This window comes from Vollenhovia emeryi, unplaced genomic scaffold (genome assembly GCF_000949405.1).
Source record: "Vollenhovia emeryi isolate VEMERY1.0 unplaced genomic scaffold, V.emery_V1.0 DF939316.1, whole genome shotgun sequence".
NCBI lineage: Eukaryota > Metazoa > Arthropoda > Insecta > Hymenoptera > Formicidae > Vollenhovia > Vollenhovia emeryi.
The window spans coordinates 122908-140785 of record NW_011967050.1 but is presented as its reverse complement, the minus strand read 5'-3'; the positions used below and the strand labels follow the sequence as shown (position 1 = coordinate 140785).

At 34.5% G+C, this 17878-nt stretch overlaps 2 protein-coding genes across 6 annotated transcripts in view; both read left to right on the top strand.

Annotated features, from left to right (window-relative positions):
- Positions 1–9864, top strand: part of LOC105558736 (rho GTPase-activating protein 18) — a 13907-nt gene extending 4043 nt beyond the window's left edge. Inside the window, exons 1-10 of one of the 5 annotated variants that reach the window (XM_012006603.1) lie at positions 102–214; positions 3096–3284; positions 4182–4423; positions 5903–6027; positions 6108–6301; positions 6385–6535; positions 6612–6955; positions 7029–7195; positions 8868–9045; positions 9117–9864. In XM_012006603.1, the coding sequence (XP_011861993.1) occupies positions 3116–3284; positions 4182–4423; positions 5903–6027; positions 6108–6301; positions 6385–6535; positions 6612–6955; positions 7029–7195; positions 8868–9045; positions 9117–9493 (1947 nt within the window). In that variant the 5' untranslated portion in view covers positions 102–214; positions 3096–3115 and the 3' untranslated portion in view covers positions 9494–9864. The other 4 variants (XM_012006604.1, XM_012006602.1, XM_012006601.1 and 1 more) reach the window with 4 other exon arrangements.
- Positions 9865–12560: 2696 nt separating this feature from the next.
- The window catches only part of LOC105558733 (ecdysone receptor), a 98006-nt gene continuing 92688 nt past the window's right edge, over positions 12561–17878 (top strand). Inside the window, exons 1-2 of the mRNA XM_012006590.1 lie at positions 12561–12737; positions 13016–13609. The gene's annotated coding sequence lies outside the window, so the exon portion shown is untranslated. The remainder of the gene's footprint in view (positions 12738–13015; positions 13610–17878) is intronic.

The following is a 17878-nucleotide window of genomic DNA, read 5'->3' as shown; positions in this document are numbered from 1 at the left end:
CTCTCTCTCTCTCTCTCTCTCTCTCTCTCTTCCCCCACTCCCCCCTCTCTCTCTCTCTCACTCTGTTTTAAATCTTTCAGTATCTCGAAACTCGCTTTCGAAGTAAGTCTGCGTACGTCATTGAGTGCCTCTGCGAAGGAATCTTACTCGCGAGGCACGTACCCCATTCATGAAAGAGTCGTCGCAGGGTCGAGCGTGTCGGTGGGAGGCGCAGGTGACGAATTAGGTTATGTGTTGCGACATACGATGCGAAGTATGCGCTCGTAAACATCGCATTTTGCGCCGTGCGTTTTGCGCCGTGTAAAGTGTTAATTCGACACGCGTATACGTGCGCGTGTGTGCGCGCGCGCGTGATTGCGTGCGTGCGACTCGGGGAGGCTGCGTGTTTACACAAGCGTGCGCTGCCGCAGAGGCGTGTAGCGTGCCGCCTATTATCCGTGAGGGAGGGACAGCGCGTCGCGAGCAAATCACTCGACTCCTCGCATCCTCGCAGTCCGGCCATCGCTCAAGGAGACCGGAGGAGACGTCCGTCGATCGCGAGCGCGTTGCGCGTTGCAAACTCGCAACCGCCGAGTATATACCGAGTCGCGAGTGTGCGAGGTGTTTGCTCGCCAGTGGAATGTCGACGAAACGTCACTCGGGAGAGATATCCAGAGATATTCCGTCGCGAGTAATCGTTTGTGTTCTTTAATTGTCCCGATTGCGCAGCCCGATTAAATTCCTTCGGTAAAGTCGTCGAGTCGCGTGTCGCACTTGGACGGCGTACGACTAAGCGATGAGATTAAGCACTTGTAGCTTGCAATTCGGATAGCGCAAAGGTGAACATAAGTTCTTAGAGATTCCTCTTGAGAAATTAAATAAAGTTCACAAGGCTCACATGTGACAAACACAAATTCGCAGGGACAAGGACTAACGAGCCGTGACAGGATAATAGTGTCTAAATAATTATAATTTTAAACAATAAAATTCATAAGGCTCTAACGTCAAGTCACAATTCAAAGGAATGAAGGATATAAGAACCGAGACAGGATGTTAGTGTCTGAACAATTGTAATTTTTAAATTTGTTATGAAAGAATTTACCTCGGCCAAGGTCATTTTCAAGAATACCTGGAGAATTGGAAAAATGCAATTCGAAGAATTCGCGAACAATCAGCCACAATTAGTTTGTCCAAGTCCTCAGAAGTTGATTGTGATAATTTCCTCAATTCTGATTTTATTCTTCTATGAATTCCTAGAGAATTATAATTCAGGAAAGGAGAGGACTTGGAGCACACCTGCAAATTCGCTATGCTATAGTTGGGAAGCAGATTCGAAATTGATGGCGTAGTTTCTTCAAGCTCTCTATGATTACCTCAAAAAATAAAATGGTGCTTTCTAGTAGACTCAAACCTGGACGAAATAGGCTTGAACCTTCGATAAATACCTTGAAAAGCAAGAGTGTTACTTGCAAGTGGACTCAAATCGGGATCAAATATGTTTGAATCTTACACGAGTACTTTACTAGAAAGAACCCCGCACTAATCGTATAGGAAATTGGATCTCGGTTAAATTGGCTAGTTTTCACATATGTTGTAGCTTATGACCTGCTAAACAAAAAATATAATGGGCTCAAACTTAAATAATGGCTAGTTACTGAGCTACAGCTAGTCAAACATAGAAAATTTGGGCTCCGCGGGTCTTGTTTGGAAATACTTTGAAGCATATTAGGAAAAAATGTTTCAATTTCCTATATGATTAGTGCGGGGTTCTTTGAAGGACAAGGACTAACGAGCCACAACAGAATGATAGTGTCTAAATAATTCTTGGTTTAATCAAAATAAAATTCATAAGGCTCTGACGTGAAATCACGATTCAAAGGAATAAAGGATATAAAAGCTAAGATAGGCTGTTAATGTCTAAATGATTTTTTAATTGAGACATTTGAATGTATTGTCCATAGGTCCCTATAGTAGTATAGTACAATATATTTTGGCACAATATTGGGAAATAACATAAATCTAGTATTTCCAACACTGGTCCAAGGTTGTAAGATGGATGCCTCCTTATTTAGTGAATATGCCTATTCAGTAATATTGATCTAATATTGTATCAATATTAGACCCCAATATTTATATTACTTTGCTAAATATTGGTCAATGAACTTCCAATATAAATATAATATTATCTAATTATTATAAATGCAATATTTGCATTTGTTTCATAGCCAATATTGGCTTTACATTGAGAAATATTGGCCAATGCATTTCCAATATAACCAATGTTGGGTTAGTGTTTAGCTAATGCTCAGCCAATGCAATGTGAGGATGGGTAGATACTTAAAGTATCCACATATGCACCCATATAAATATACACGAGACTATACACGAGACTAAATGAGTATGTAGCAAATACTGCAAGTAAATAGAAGTGTGCCTTATTCGGGCTGGATCTTAAACAAAGTCTTTAATTTAAATTGACGTTTCGGGACCAGCAAGTAATCGGCATGTAGTTTACTAGAACAGAAAAGTGTATATAAATTCACACGAAAATATTATCAAGTACAAAACGTCCAGTCGGTGTGGTAACATTTGTAGTTATTTAGTAAATTAAAATTGTGTAAACACGGTGAATGTAAATAAAGTTGGGGTCGTTTTTCATATCTGTTAAATATTATTGGAGACTGATAAAACTTATAGTTATACATCCCAGCAAACACCAAAGTAACAATTACATAACATCAATGCAAATGTAATACAACAGGCATGTGTTATATTACATTTATAATGATGTTATGTAACCGTTACTTTGGTGCTTGCTGGGATATATCGTCCGTGTCTTGCAAGAAAATTACTGTATAATTAATAGCACTCGTACAATTTTTTTCGTGCTGCTTCTGATATTACTCATGATAGAGATAATTTCTTATATTTATCCATGTTGAACAATGATATTGATGTTATCTCTGTGAATCATGCGAGATTAAGTTGAGAAAGACATCAATGAGATATAAGTAGAACAAAGCTTGTAATATGATTAATATCGCCTTCTTAGATTTAGATATTGGAATGAGGAACGCATTTTCGAGAGTAAAGATGTTTTTCATGTGTTTTTAAAGATTCTTTAGTTGGCGAGTATATGTATCCAAAGGATACGAGGAGAAACGGAAATATGGACAGAGGTGCTACCTACGCGGGAGGTGATAACCACCTACTCGAATACTGGGAAGAATATCAGAAAATGATAGAGGAGACAAAAATGCTGGATGATTATTTGGACGAAGAGTGCAGCCCTCGTAGTTATGATGGTATGTATCGTTACGAGATAACTCATTACATGTTATGGATAATGTAAATATCTTAATTAAAGATTATTATTTGAGCATTAACAGGTGTTCTTTTTTATAAAAAAAAGATTGATAAAATTACTTTATTCTTCAGGTTCAAACAGACGTTTCGGCTGCACTGAGCCTTCTTCAGTATATAAAACAAAATTCGCATACATCGAAATAAATTAACGCATTGTCGGCAGTGGAATTTTTAATCAGAACAACTTCTTTCTGTAACGCGATGTCATGGAGATTCAGTCGATTTCAGTCAAAAGCCAGATTTCGAGAGATGAACAATGGAATCGATGGCTGCGCTTAAATCTTCAATAATTCTAGAAAGGGCTACAAAAACGGGAAAACATTTGAACAGCCGATCGAAAAATGGAAAACTAGCACCTAGGACCAATTTATTCTCGTCTCCCAACGAGTATACGTCGGATTCATAGGTGAAATCGACTGAACTTCCATGACATCGCGTTACAGAAAGAAGTTGTTCTGATTAAAACTTCCACTGCGGACAATGCGTTAATTTATTTCGATGTATGCGAATTTTGTTTTATATACTGAAGAAGGCTCAGTACAGCCGAAACGTCTATTTGAACCTGAAGAATAAAGTAATTTTATCAATCGTTTTTTAAAAAAAAGAACACCTGTTAATGCTCGTTAATTTGGCCTTTCAGTAATTATGAATTGTTAATACAATACACGAGCGTAAGATAATCTCTCTCTTTTTCTAATTATTATTTGAGATTTTAAAAAGAGTATATAAGAGAATTGTAAAAACCGCACACACGCACACAAAACAGATTGTGCTGCAATATAACGTCAATGTATTTAAAATGAGATAAATGTTTTATGTTTGAAATTTTTCTTCAGAAGGAGAAGCGGAAGCTGAATGGTTACGCGCGGCAGGTTTAGGACAATTAACGGAGGCATGGAAAGCAGGCAGAGAGGTACAACCTGAGGAATTGGGAGCGGCCTTGCGTCCTTTATCGCGAGTCCAAGCAGAAGCTGTGAAACGGCGCGTGAGATCACTTAATCACACAGTTAAGCAACGTTTTAATCAACGCCAACGTGTCCGCAAGCCAGACATTAGGAATGTCTTTAAAGATGTAGAGGTATATTGACAAATTAAATATTAGACAATTAAAATATCTTTAATTGTAACATACCTACTTAGAAAATGAGTCACGAGACAATAATGAATAAGCGAAACTATAGATGTTAAGAACAAACAATATGTTTATGCTAGCAAATTAAAAGAAAAACATTTCTTTCTCAGAAGGTTTCGGACTTCACAGAGCCTTTATCAGTTGGATACGTGTGATATATTCATCCTCCACCGCTCGCGCGCGGACTCCAGTTCGCGCAAAAAGTTTACGTATAATTTGCGATAAGGACTGATTACTACTTGCGTCGTCCCTATACTTTCTTAGCATATATTACTGCATATTCATACACATTTTAAAGAGCAAGTGATCGTTTGATCTAAAGGTATTTATACTTGCAGACTCTGAGTATTCACGTTTATTTGCGGCAACTGTTTTGATAGTATCGAAAATTTAAATAAAAGTTGAAATAATGTTTCTGCAAAATATTACTTAAACTTTTTTAATTTTTAAAGCAGTCGCTGCAAATAAACGTAAATACCTGCTGCGGACTCGAGAGTCCGCAAATACAAATAACTTTAGAATTTTAGATCAAACGATCACTCTTCAAAGACCTGGTTTTTCATTTTCTGGTTAACTGTTAACCAAAGGTCAGTCAATGTTCTGTCTCTTCTTAGATAATAATGCAGACAAAAATAGTTAATCTCTGGTTAACAGTTAACCAGAAAATGAAAAGCCGGGCAAAAGTGTGCGCTAATATGCAGTAACACATGCTAACAAGAAGGTATAGAAACGGCGCAAACAGTGCGGTAACGGGTCCTTGTTGTAAATTATATTATATTAAAACAACTTTTTGTACGAACTAAAAGTCCGTTCGCTCGCGATTAAATTAAATACAATAATTAATTAAGAGAGACAATTACATGAAACTATCATACAAAAGAGTAAAAGATTTTGCATATGCAAACACAAGCCTGACGTTTCTTTATTAATTTTATAAAATGAGTTAGATCGGAAATGTGTGTGTATGTAGGAGAAGGGGGGGAGGAAGAGAGAGTGTTCTATTTTATTTTCCAGTAACCGCTCATTTATTTTTGATGATAAACATTATTTGTTTCAAAAGGACAAATATTGTGATATATGATAAACAGAATATTTTTTAAGATCGTATCTTTCAGAATTTTTAAGTTATAAATTCTTAAAAAAATGGAACTACACACCTATTGTTAATACGTAATTGTAATAGTCAAGATGAAGACGCATCCAGTGATCTGATTGTGAGATAGTATGATCTTTATGTGACCTTAAATACCAAAAATCCAGAAATGTGTGCACATAGATATGAAATAATTAGAAAGATGAAGGATTAGCGAAGAAAAGTTATTTTAATAAATTTGCAAAATGATATTTGATCATTATTTACATTTGCACATACATATGTATATTATTAAATAAAATGTATTGTTTATACATTATGACTACTTATAGGTATCGAGCACAGGTACACGTTCGCGTAGCGCTACTCCTGATTCTTTAGATTCAATTCGAGGCGCTACGCCAGAAAATACATCACCTCCTTCACCTCCCACTGTGATCGAGGATGCACACCAAAAGTAAATTTATTATATTGTGATTAACTTTTTATGTGGTATTTCTTATTCTTGTAATGTAATTTCTCTCTAATTGTTTAAAGCGCTTGCGTCCCGAGTTTTGTTTCTATATTTCATCGAACGTCAAATGAAGGAAAAACAATGGTTCGTCGAACACCAAGTGTCCCCCAAACAGCTCTCAATTCCATGCCAGTAACTGCCTCGACTTCTGTATCCGTACCAGAAATTTTCAGGAGAACTGGCAATTGGTTAAAAGGGGATGTCGCAAATGATTCTGGTATTATCACGTTTGCATTTATATTTAATAATTTCTAGACAAAGTAGTTTTATCTTAAAACTTAATATTACATATTACTACAGAAGGAATTCAGTTGACTGGCTACCATAGATTGGGAACAATACACATCACGAGACCAATTCAGAGGCATAATAATGGCGATCTTAATGATGTAACGAATTTAGATGCCGAGTCAGTTAGAAAATTGGCCGTGCCAAAAGAATCGACTCTCCGGTATTTCCGAGATAATTGAATAATTATTTCAAATTGGTTCCGAAATGTTTCTTCTAATCGTTATCTCACATTTTAGACGGAGTGCAGGAAATCACACGGCAGTAACGCGAAGTCACAGCAGTTTATACGGCTTAACTAGACCGGCGGACGGAAATTTAATAGCTCGTCCATTAAGTCGTACATCATCACATGGGCATCTTAGTTTCGAGGAGATGTGCAAAACTAATGAGGCCAAATCTCAAGTGTGGTCTTCCGATAATCTTATGACCGATGACGATTATGCTCGGCAAGATGTAGAATTATTATCGCAACGAGATTTTACGAGATTGCAGCCTCTTTTATGGCTTGAGTTAACAGCGATTTTCGATAAATATAATATACCACTTACGAGACGAAAACCCAATAAACGACGGAGGAAAAGTATATAATATAATTATACTTACTTTTCTTTTACCATGTTCTCGTGATTGTTATACATTCTGTATATTTGTAGCTGGAAATTTATTTGGCGTTTCTTTATCAACGTTGCTGCTCAGGGACAGTCAATTAACGAGTGAAGAAAATGACATACCACTAGTGTTTCAAAAGATTCTTAATGAACTGACAAAACGCGGAGTAAAAGAAGAAGGCATTCTACGTGTTGGAGGCCATAAGCAGAAAGTAAGATAAATACTGTATAATTCGGCCATTTGATCTAAAATCTCAAACAAAGGATTTGGTTTACAAAAACTTTTCTAACTTACATTCTAACTCTCATTTTTTCCTTCTTTCACTTTACATACTTCCCTTAATTTTTCTCTCTTATTCGTTCTATTATTTCTCATACTTTATTCATCTAGCACATCTTTTATTATTTCTTATTCTGTTTACATGTCATTTTATGTTCTATCCTTCTGCTTTGTCATGTATTTTGCATCTTCTTCCTTTGTTGATCAATATCAATAATATGTCTCTGCATTTCTGCACTTCCATCTCGCAATCCGCCTTTAACTACCTTTTTAAACTTTTTTCCTCAAATATTACAGTCTTTCTATCGCCATTGTGTCCTTATACTCTTAACAAGTACAGGGTGGCCATTAGGATTGTGTGGAAACTAAATGGTAATTACTTCGTAACAAATAGATCGAAGAAAATGAATCAACCGTCATTTTGTAGACGAAACTTTATTAATATATGTATGAAAACATGTGTAATATTTAAATAATTTAGATATAACATCGATCTTTAACCCCAGAGGAATAACATAAGAGGCACATTTTAAATTATTGGAAGATTTATATTAGGTGTACAAATAAGTTTTAAAGCGTTTGTAAAACAATGCTAAACGTATTTGAGAGAAAATTGCAATATATTTATTCATCAAACTATGTGCCGTCATTCTCTATCACCTGCTATCGGTTAGGCAGCTGACGGATTCCAGTAGTAAAGAAGTATTCGTCGTGCGACATAATGAACCGATTTTTGCACTTTGTCAAATGTCCGGAAGTGAATTGAAGACAAAGCATTTTGCATGGATCGGAACAAGTGACGATCTGAAGAAACTATGTCGGGACTATACGCCGGATACGCTCCAAAACTTTCCAGCCAAGCGTCAATAACGTTTCCTTGACCAATTTTGCGACATGTGATCTGGCGCAACTATCATGGAGCAACTTCACGGGGCGCAGTCCTTTGCTAGTAAATGGACGTTTTTGACTGATTTCCTCGTTCAATTGCAACAATTGTTGCTTGTAGTGATCAGCAGTAACAGTTTCACCCGGTTGCAAGAAATCATAATGCAGCATATCCTTGATATCCCACCAGACGCATAACAAAACTTTCTTCGAGTGAATATTGTGCTTCGGTCGTTGATGTCGTTGCTTGACCGGGATCTACCCAGTGTTTTTTTGCGTTTGGGATTGTCAAATCATATCTACTTCTCATCGCCTGCTTATTTTGCAGCACTTTACCCTTGGTGAAATTCGTAACGAACCGAGCCAACTTCTGCGTCGTTTTTATTACTCTGAGTCTGAACCGGTTACAGTCACACGACAAAAGCGCGGGAGAATTTCTGATTTGTAAACCAGCGGTATACTAAAAAGAAAACGCTTTAAAACTTATTTGTACACCTAATATATAGTTTTTGTACGTATGGTAATAAAATCGACAAGTTTCCTCTACAAAATGGCGGCTGATTAATTTTCTTCGACCTATTTGTTACGAAGTAATAACCATTTACATTCAACACAATCCTAATGGCCACCCTGTAGAAGGTAAGTATGTACATATAAATACACAAGATTAATTAAAGTACTTCATTATGTATATATCTTTATTTATTGAAATCGTTTAGGTGGAAATAATTTGTACGGAATTAGAAACAGATTTTTATTGTAAACCAAAGGAGATGGATAAGTTGTTTAAACGTACTCCGTGTCACGATTTGTCGGCCATTTTGAAAAAGTTGTTACGAGATTTGCCGCAACCTCTTCTTACCGTCGAGTTGATTGATGCTTTCTATCAAAGTCATGGTTAGTAGGTTATACGTACTCTGCAATATTGTATGTATGCGCTATGAAAATTATAAAGAAACAATATGTAGGTTTCAAGAATCCCAACGACTTGGTATATTCTCTTAATCTGCTGGTGCTGTTATTACCTGTCGAACATCGGTGTACTTTGGAAGCATTGCTTAATTTCCTTAAGCTGGTCATCGAAAATCAAGTGTCGAATAAAATGTCGATACACAATGTGGCAATGATAGTGGCACCGTCGCTCTTTCCACCCCGGTACGTCCATCCTCGAGACCATACCGACTTGACTGCCCAGGTCAACATGGCTGCTATATGTTGCCAAGTAACAGAGGCCTTGCTTAACAACGTTGATAAATTATGGTACGTCCCGACGGAACTTGTAAATCAGTTACGGAGGCAGTCCGAGGTGGAGAGATATCGCAAATACAAGAAAAAATATTATTGATTATGATTAGATAACGTAGATTGTTATCACGTATGCGTAATTCTTGTTACCTTCATATTAATATGTTATAACATATTAACAGATCGAGTGTTATAAGAATTATCTTGGACGACTTTTTATGTTGCGCACGTAATGTTTTGAATAATACTTACCTGCATATTATGAAATCTGCAGTGTATTTTATTTTTTTAAATAAATTCTGAGATATAATTAATGGTATCTAAACGATTGTTAATTTTCGGTAGTTATAATTATGACATACTGCATTTCACATCGCCATGATTCTAATTAGCTGTATCATATTTTTTTTCAAGGTTTGTACATGTTGTATAATAATCTATCTGAAAATACAGTAATTTTACATATAAAAATGGATTCTTTTTTATTAGATTAAAAATTGAACATGATTTTATTTTGACTTAGATTCTATCTTAAAAATATTGGTTTGTATAGGTTACAATTGCGTGAAATATTAATTTATATGCAAAAGAATACTTAAATTTTTGCATTGTATCTATAAATATCTTGTTAATTATTTATGATAAGTAACATAAAATGAGATGTGTGACAGTAAATTCATGTATCATGTAATTTTGTATGTATATAATATAATACAAGGGGCAAATATTATTGTAGGTTAAGTTTTATAATTTAATAATATCAATTACAGACTATACGGGGAAACTCGGTATTATAATTTTAATTCTGTATTCGAAACAGATATCTGTTTTGATTAATTTTTAAACGTGGCAGTTTGATGGAATCATATTCCGCGCATAAAAGTATTAAGGTTATGATTACCGAAAACTAAATATTTTATAAAATATTTTGTGTAAAAAAATTGTGAACTTTAAACCTTTATAACTCAAACAGTACTTAATGAAAACTGTTTTATTAGTATATTCCAAAATGTTGTGAAGGCTCCCGAAAAGAAATGTTTTATTAGTGTTTTGGAAAGCTCTCGAAATAAGCTATAAGAATATGCAATAAAAAGTAGGGGGTTTCGTTTAAAAAATCATCTTATTCCCCGCTTGAAACTATACAACTTTGCTATTGGACATTTTCTCCAAAATGCATTAGAAGTCCAATACTTTTCGATGACCCTGTATAACTATGGGCTGCTAGCAGCTTTTCCTACTATGAACGTAAAAAATATCTGGACAGAGCGTAAAGTACCTTTTTAGACGCGGGGAGTAGTCCCTGAGAAGAGAGAGAAGTTCACAGTCGCGTCCATTTTAGATGCCTCATATTTGGCGTCTATTTTTATATCGCACGACATTAGCTGAAACCGACATACGGGGTATCAAATTCGTTTCTGACCACCCCAAAAATTATGGTAGATTGGATCAAACTGAGAAGAAAAGTTATATACCATTATGCAAAATTCGTAATAATTATCGTGTAATTAAGAAAAACGTCTGAGCGAATAAACACACGGAGGAGCGAAAGGCCGGACTCTGCAGCATGCAAAAAGGTGTATTTGTTGACATGTCTTAGGATCCGATAGCGAGAGGGTGGAGTCACGCATCGATCGATGAAAGACAGCTTGGACACTCCACTTGGACACTTGGAGAAAAGGGAACGGGGATACTTAAAAATCGCGTTTCGATAGTGCTGTGTATATACACTCCACGTCCCAAACGGAACTAGCTACATCTCATGTGCGTGCGTCCGTGCGTGATAAAAAAAATTTTTATATTTTATAAACCATGGAACTACAAACGAAAATTCTTTTACTACAATCAACTACACACGAAATACTACCAGTTTCCTTAAAAAAATTAAATTTTGAAAAGTCGGGTGCCAGGTTCATATAGCCGGAATATCTATGTGCCTGATCCGGTACGTCTGATTCCCTCCTGAATAGATAGTACTAGTACCACATACTGCCGCGACGTGGCGACCGCGCGTTAGTCTTTCTCGTAAGTAAAAATTGTCCTGTATTATTATAGTATAATAGAAATATCTGGTCCAATATCTTTTACATCTGGTTTCGTAATGTTCTTACAATAACGACTCAAGGTGCAAAAAGGAATATCGAAATCTTTTACAACACTTCTTATGGACCTGCCTTTTATTTTTATACTTCTGATAGCTTTTAACATTACGTCAGAAGAAGTCCTGGATCGGTTAGTTTTTCTTTTATAATTTCGCATTTCAATAATTTCATATAAATGAAAAGAATAAACTATTAGATAAATTGACTTAACTAAATTAATTGAAAGACTTACCATGTAGAGAACTACATTATACGTACTTAACCTGAAATAGGTAGAATACGTGCGCCAAGACACGTGGCGAGTTTGACTTTGACATGTTAACTTACCCCATTCTTTTTGTGTCAACATACCCCAAAGCTAGTTAAGTTCTTTCGGATCATTATATATATAAAATACGATGTAAATAATACTATTAAAAAGTTCATTAAAATGTTGTCAACTAAATATATTTTCGAACTGATAGCAATTAATATAAAATCATTCTACGTTTATCAATAATATAAAGACATTTAGGAGATTGTGAAAATCTACCTCCATAGTTAAGAATACAAATTAACGTCATTATTTCATAACTATCGTTCATAATAAAATGCAATTTACGTCTTATATGTTAAAGATGGTTTTGCACTCCGCACTTGCTTGATTCTGCAATTAAAAAAAATAATATAAGCAATGTGTCATCCTCTAAATTATTATGAAAATTCATAGATTAGGTATTAGGCATTAGGCATTAGGTATTATTATAGTAAAAGTAACAGAATAAAAATAGGACCTAGTTCTATGTGGCATTTTATTTCCGGTGAACAAAACTGAATAACTGTTACTTTCGCACTCAATTTATTTCAACCATCAAAAAGTAATCTTAATTTTTGTTTTAGTTTATTTCACAGAATATAATTCACGTACTTCCTGCTTGATAAATAAGATTATTTAATTTGATTAAAGAATGACGATAAAAATATAGATTTTGGTCGTTTCGAAATATGAACTTGGCGCGCATCGACCGCTAGTTATTGCGTCTGTCATTACCGTGGCGCTACTTTCGAGGTCGATCGCAGAGATAGCGGAGTCGCGAGTCACGCGTCATGCCGCCGGCGTATACGAGCAATACGAGTATAGTAGTGCGCGCTTGTGCTCTTAGCAGTTAAATAGGAGTTTATGATGTGTGTGTGTGTGTCATCGCATTTTTTAAAGAGAAAAACGAATTTTGTCAATTGTACTGTTTCTCGTCAAGTTCAACAAATGTAACTCTTTCTTTTTCTGTCCCTTTCTTTTCTCTCTCCTCTCTCTCCTCCCTCCCTCCCTCCCTCCCTCACGCACGCACGCATGCACGCACACATACACGCTCGCGCGCCCTCCCTTTCACTCTCTTTTTTTCTGTCTTGCCTCCCTTCTGTCTATCTATCTATCTATTCATCTATGTATCTAGTAATCTATTTATCTATAAATATATCTTTCTGCTCATCTACCTGTCGATTTGTTCATCTATTTATTTATCTGTCTTTCTTGGTGAAACATATAGATTTCTTCTGTATTGAACAACCAAAGACAGAAGTGCACTTTCGATATTAAAAAGACAGCGAAAATAAGCGAAGCAGACGAGATAAAAGAAGAGAGAGAGAGAGAGAGAGAGGGAGGGAGAGACAAGTGAGAGGGAAAGAGATAAGCAGGGAGATTCGCGAGGAAAAGATGGGAGCGAGTGAGGGAGGGAGAGAGAGAAAGGGAGAGAGGTGTATATATATATGCATGAATGTCATTGTATGTGTGTCGAGCCCGCGCATGTGCGCGCATGTATGTGTGTCGGATAGTGATGAGTGGTAGAGTGCAACGAGGACACACCGATCAGTCGCGCTTTCGCGAGAGGTGAGGTTAAAACTGACGTCGTTCGGAAATTCGTGACTGTTCTCCGTGCCCTTTCCCTCCTCGGGGGGACTTCTGTGCGGCATCAACGACTCCTCGACTCGCGTCTCCTCGCGTATACGTACGTGGTGCGACGAGAGAAGGAAGTAAAGTGACGTGTTACACGTGCATTGAGTGTGTTAAGTGCCATCCGAGTCCGACATTTCGAGGACCGAAAGATTCCTGCTAGGATCTCCACGCTCTACTCCCATTATGTGTGAGTACAGTCTCCCGATATATCTGTGTTGTTTATGGTATACCGACACTGTGCTTGAGCGTTGTACTCGAGCGAGTCGTTTAAGATGGCAATTAACCCAATTCCAATTGGGTAGATCGATTCTCCATTCTGCCTGAGCGTGTGGAAAGGATCGATTCAATTTTCTCCTCTTTCCATCTTTCCTCTTCTTTTCCCTCTTACCTTTTACCTTTCTCTCCGTGTCTCTCTTCCTCTCCCTCTCTCTCCTTCCCTCCCTCTCTCTCCGTCTCGCGTACATCTGCTACTCATTTACTCGCCACGACCTTCGAGCTAGGACGCATCCTATGATGGGAATGTTTCGAACTCGCAGGTACGCGGTACAACTCTCTTGGAGCTTGAGACATTTAAAATCTTATAATTTATAATAAATTTGTAACAACGGAATAATTATAGCACCATCTAAATCATCGAAGATTTGAAATTAAATAATATATAAACATATAATTAACAATTAGGGAATAGTAAATACATATACATTAAGTAAGTAAGTAAGTAAGTAGTAAATACATATACATGTACATATCTATTTTTTACAAAAATATGAGGCATAAAATAAACATAAACCCATTCATGTTTATTTGCTGCTTATGTTTACATAATGTTACTAACAATGATAACATATTACAAAAAGAAAAGCGCTCGTTATAAACAAATGCTGTGCGAATAAATAAACGGTCAACTCACGAGCTATTAAAAATATTATTATATTATATTTCCAAAATTTCAAGTTTACTCATCAATACAAAAATTGTTTGGACGTTTCGATCTCAGGAATACGCTGTTATGATAGTGCCCCAATTATTAAAAATTTTTGTGTATGGAAATTTTGTGTAGCTTACAATATACCTTGTCATCTGAAGTACTTAGTACATAGTTTAAAGAAACAAATAGAAAAATCTAAACCATTTAATAATATCTTAAATTTACGAATAATAGAAAATTCTTAATATTCTAACAACGTTGGAGCGTTGTCAAGGTGCAATGAATATTGCATCAGTTAAGAAAAAATGAAAATTATTGTACGATTCTTTCAAAATCTTAAATTTCTTAAATGGAACACCCTATTGTTTATTATACTATCTTATTCTACTAACAAGTAATATGAACAACTGTTGTCTGAAACATTTTTTGATCTGCCTAATAATTTGTTAGATATTCCAGAGAAAATTGATAACTTTTTCTATATTTAAGTAGATTATGATATCTCAATAACTGTTTGTCGGAGGGAAAAGTAGTGCAGGACTTTTATATTTGGTCTCAGGAATATGCTGTTGCAATAGTGCTCCAATTATTGAAAATTTTTGTATATTATAACATACACATAATTTCCATACACCATAGTGCTCCAATTATTGAAAATTTTTGTATATTGTAAGCTACACAAAATTTCCATACACAAAAATTTTCAATAATTGGGGCACTATCACAACAGCGTATTCCTGAGATCAAACCAAGTAAAAAAGTTTTGCACTACTTTTCCCTCTGACAGACAGTTATCAAGATATTATAAGCTAAATATTGAAAAAGTTATCAATTTCCTATTAAATATCTCAAAAAGTATTAGGCAAATAAAAAATATTTCAGACAACAGTTGTTAATATTACTTGTTAGCAGAATAAGATAGTATAATAAACAAAAGGGGGTTTTATTTAAAAAAAAGTAGAGGTGATCTTCAAATCTCCGAAGCGCCTCCACTGTTTGAAAAAAAATATTACTAATATGTTATGGTTTCCTTGATATAATGCAACTTTCGTAACTATAATTTTTCCATATCTCTAAAAATAGCGGAAATATTCGAAGTGGACAAAGTTATTGCCTCATCGTGTATATGTACCACCTACGAGAATAATAATAATTTTTTCAATAATAACATTTTCATACTTTTGAATTGACTGATACAATTGTAATGCCCGTATCAGACCAAAATCGGCTTGGCTTATTTTATTCATACGGATCCACATTACTACGAAATAAATTATGAAGCATGTTATTCAAGTTGTATTATTTAAAAAATGAGTAATATTTTAAGGACAAATGGAATTTTGAGATAAGAAATGTTAGTAGCGCCATCACTGACTTATAAGACGGAATTAATCCAAACAATTTAGTTTTTAAGGTTTTCGTGTTTGCTGATCAAAAAACTGGTATCATATTTGTAAAATAAAAACTGGCGAAAATAATATACAAAATAACATCGACAATAAACAAAAAAATTTAGAAAATCAATATTTTTCTCATGAAATAAGTTATTCTTTTATTTTAAATTTTTTATTTTTATTTTTTACACATACGTACGCATACATATGTACGCGCAAACTTGCGCGCGCGGCATTGTTATCAATTTCTGAGAAAACTAATTATTATAAATAATTACTTTCCCATTTTTTTTGGTAAATAAACTTCTTTGGTTTATTCACGAATTTGAAGAAGATCGTGTAGTTCTTTTACAAGTAATATTAACAATCCCTTTCTTTTCATTACTCCTAAATTTTCCCGGGGGGCGTTAAAGAGTTAAAATAATAAAATAAAAATTTCTCTAATTTAAACTAAATAAAGCAAGTAGTGTAAAATTTATATAAATAAAGCAATTGATTGAAAAGTTGCTAAAATATTAGTATTAAGTAATATTAGTAGTTTTATAATAGCATGACAATTACTGAGGGCACAATATAATGTATAAAATATTATACTGACATTAAATGTTATAATATGCATGCAAAATATATAGATGTTAATTAATATAAAAATAAAATTGTAAATTGTCTTATACAGCACACATAATTATATTTATTATATTACTATTACTTATAGATTGGTGCCTTATACAGAATTTGTAGTTACATATTTGTTTTCCTCACACATTAATACTAATTGTGCAGTTTGTATGCGCAGAGATTTATATATGTAGCTTTTCTATTCTTCAGGTGTTCGGTTCTTCTGTATACTTAACATATATTAATATATTAATGAACGATCAAATATTGAACGCATAATCTAAATTTTATAGTAAATATTATTTTAAATATCTATATTTTTTGATAAATATAACGTATATAACTTCTATATAATGTGATTATAACAATAAACATTATTATTAATTTAGTAAGAATACTCTTAAAAGTCGCCAGCAATAAAAATCAGTGATGTTATTTTTATTAATAATAGATAAATAGTACGTACGCGTCTATATGTAATGCTTCCGTTTATTTTGATAATATATTTATATACGAATGTATACAATTATATATATAATACGATTATATATATATAATCAGGGTTGGGAAAGTTACTTTTTAAAAATAACTAGTTACCGTTACTCGTTACTGAGTCAAAAAAGTAACTAGTTACCGTTACTAGTTACTGATTCTCAAAAGTAACTCGTTATCGTTATCGTTACTTAAAAAGTAACGATTCGTTACTTGCTCCGTTACTTTTTTAATGCTAAATCGAAATCAGACTAAATAGAAAATTTACTTATATATTTTTTGTTAAAATATTAATAAGATAAATAAAGTAAGGTGAAGTGGGGTGATGTGAAATACGTTTTTTTGGAGTCCCACAAAAGTGTGAAGAAATTGAATTTTTGGTCAGTTAATAGCTCTATAGTAGAGGGTGAATTATTCTACGTTTCTGTAATCGCGGATTTTGAATATTTTGATTTAAAAAAAATGGAGAAAAAATTCAAAGGTGTTGATTTTTGAACTTTTTCCAAATCGTGGGGTGATGTGAAACAGCAACAAAATTTGCGTCTAAAGGGCATAAACGTAAACATAACACATATACAGGGTGTACCTAAACTGGCGATAAATATTTTAATGACAAGTACTTTGTAACATTTTGAGACGAAAATTTTAATACGAAAAAGTCGAGGCTATAATAGTTTTCAAATGGGAACAGTTTAAACATCTCGAATAGCAAAGCTAGAATTTCGCGCGCTCAGGGATGGCAAAATGGTCAGTGATAAAGGTGCTTTCTTGAACCACACGTCTTTGACATTAATGAAATTAGTGTAAAAATGTATGCAAGAGTTTTATTAAGAAACTATTTCTGTTTATTTGCAATGAATTTTAGAAATAGTTAAAAATTTTTTGTTCAATAGTTCAAATCGATATTGATTTGTGTCAACTGTCATAAGCATATCTATTTGGTTAAATTGCGACAAATTTCATCGTGGAGATTTACCAATTTAACCAAATAGATATGCTCATGACAGTTAATACAAATCAATAT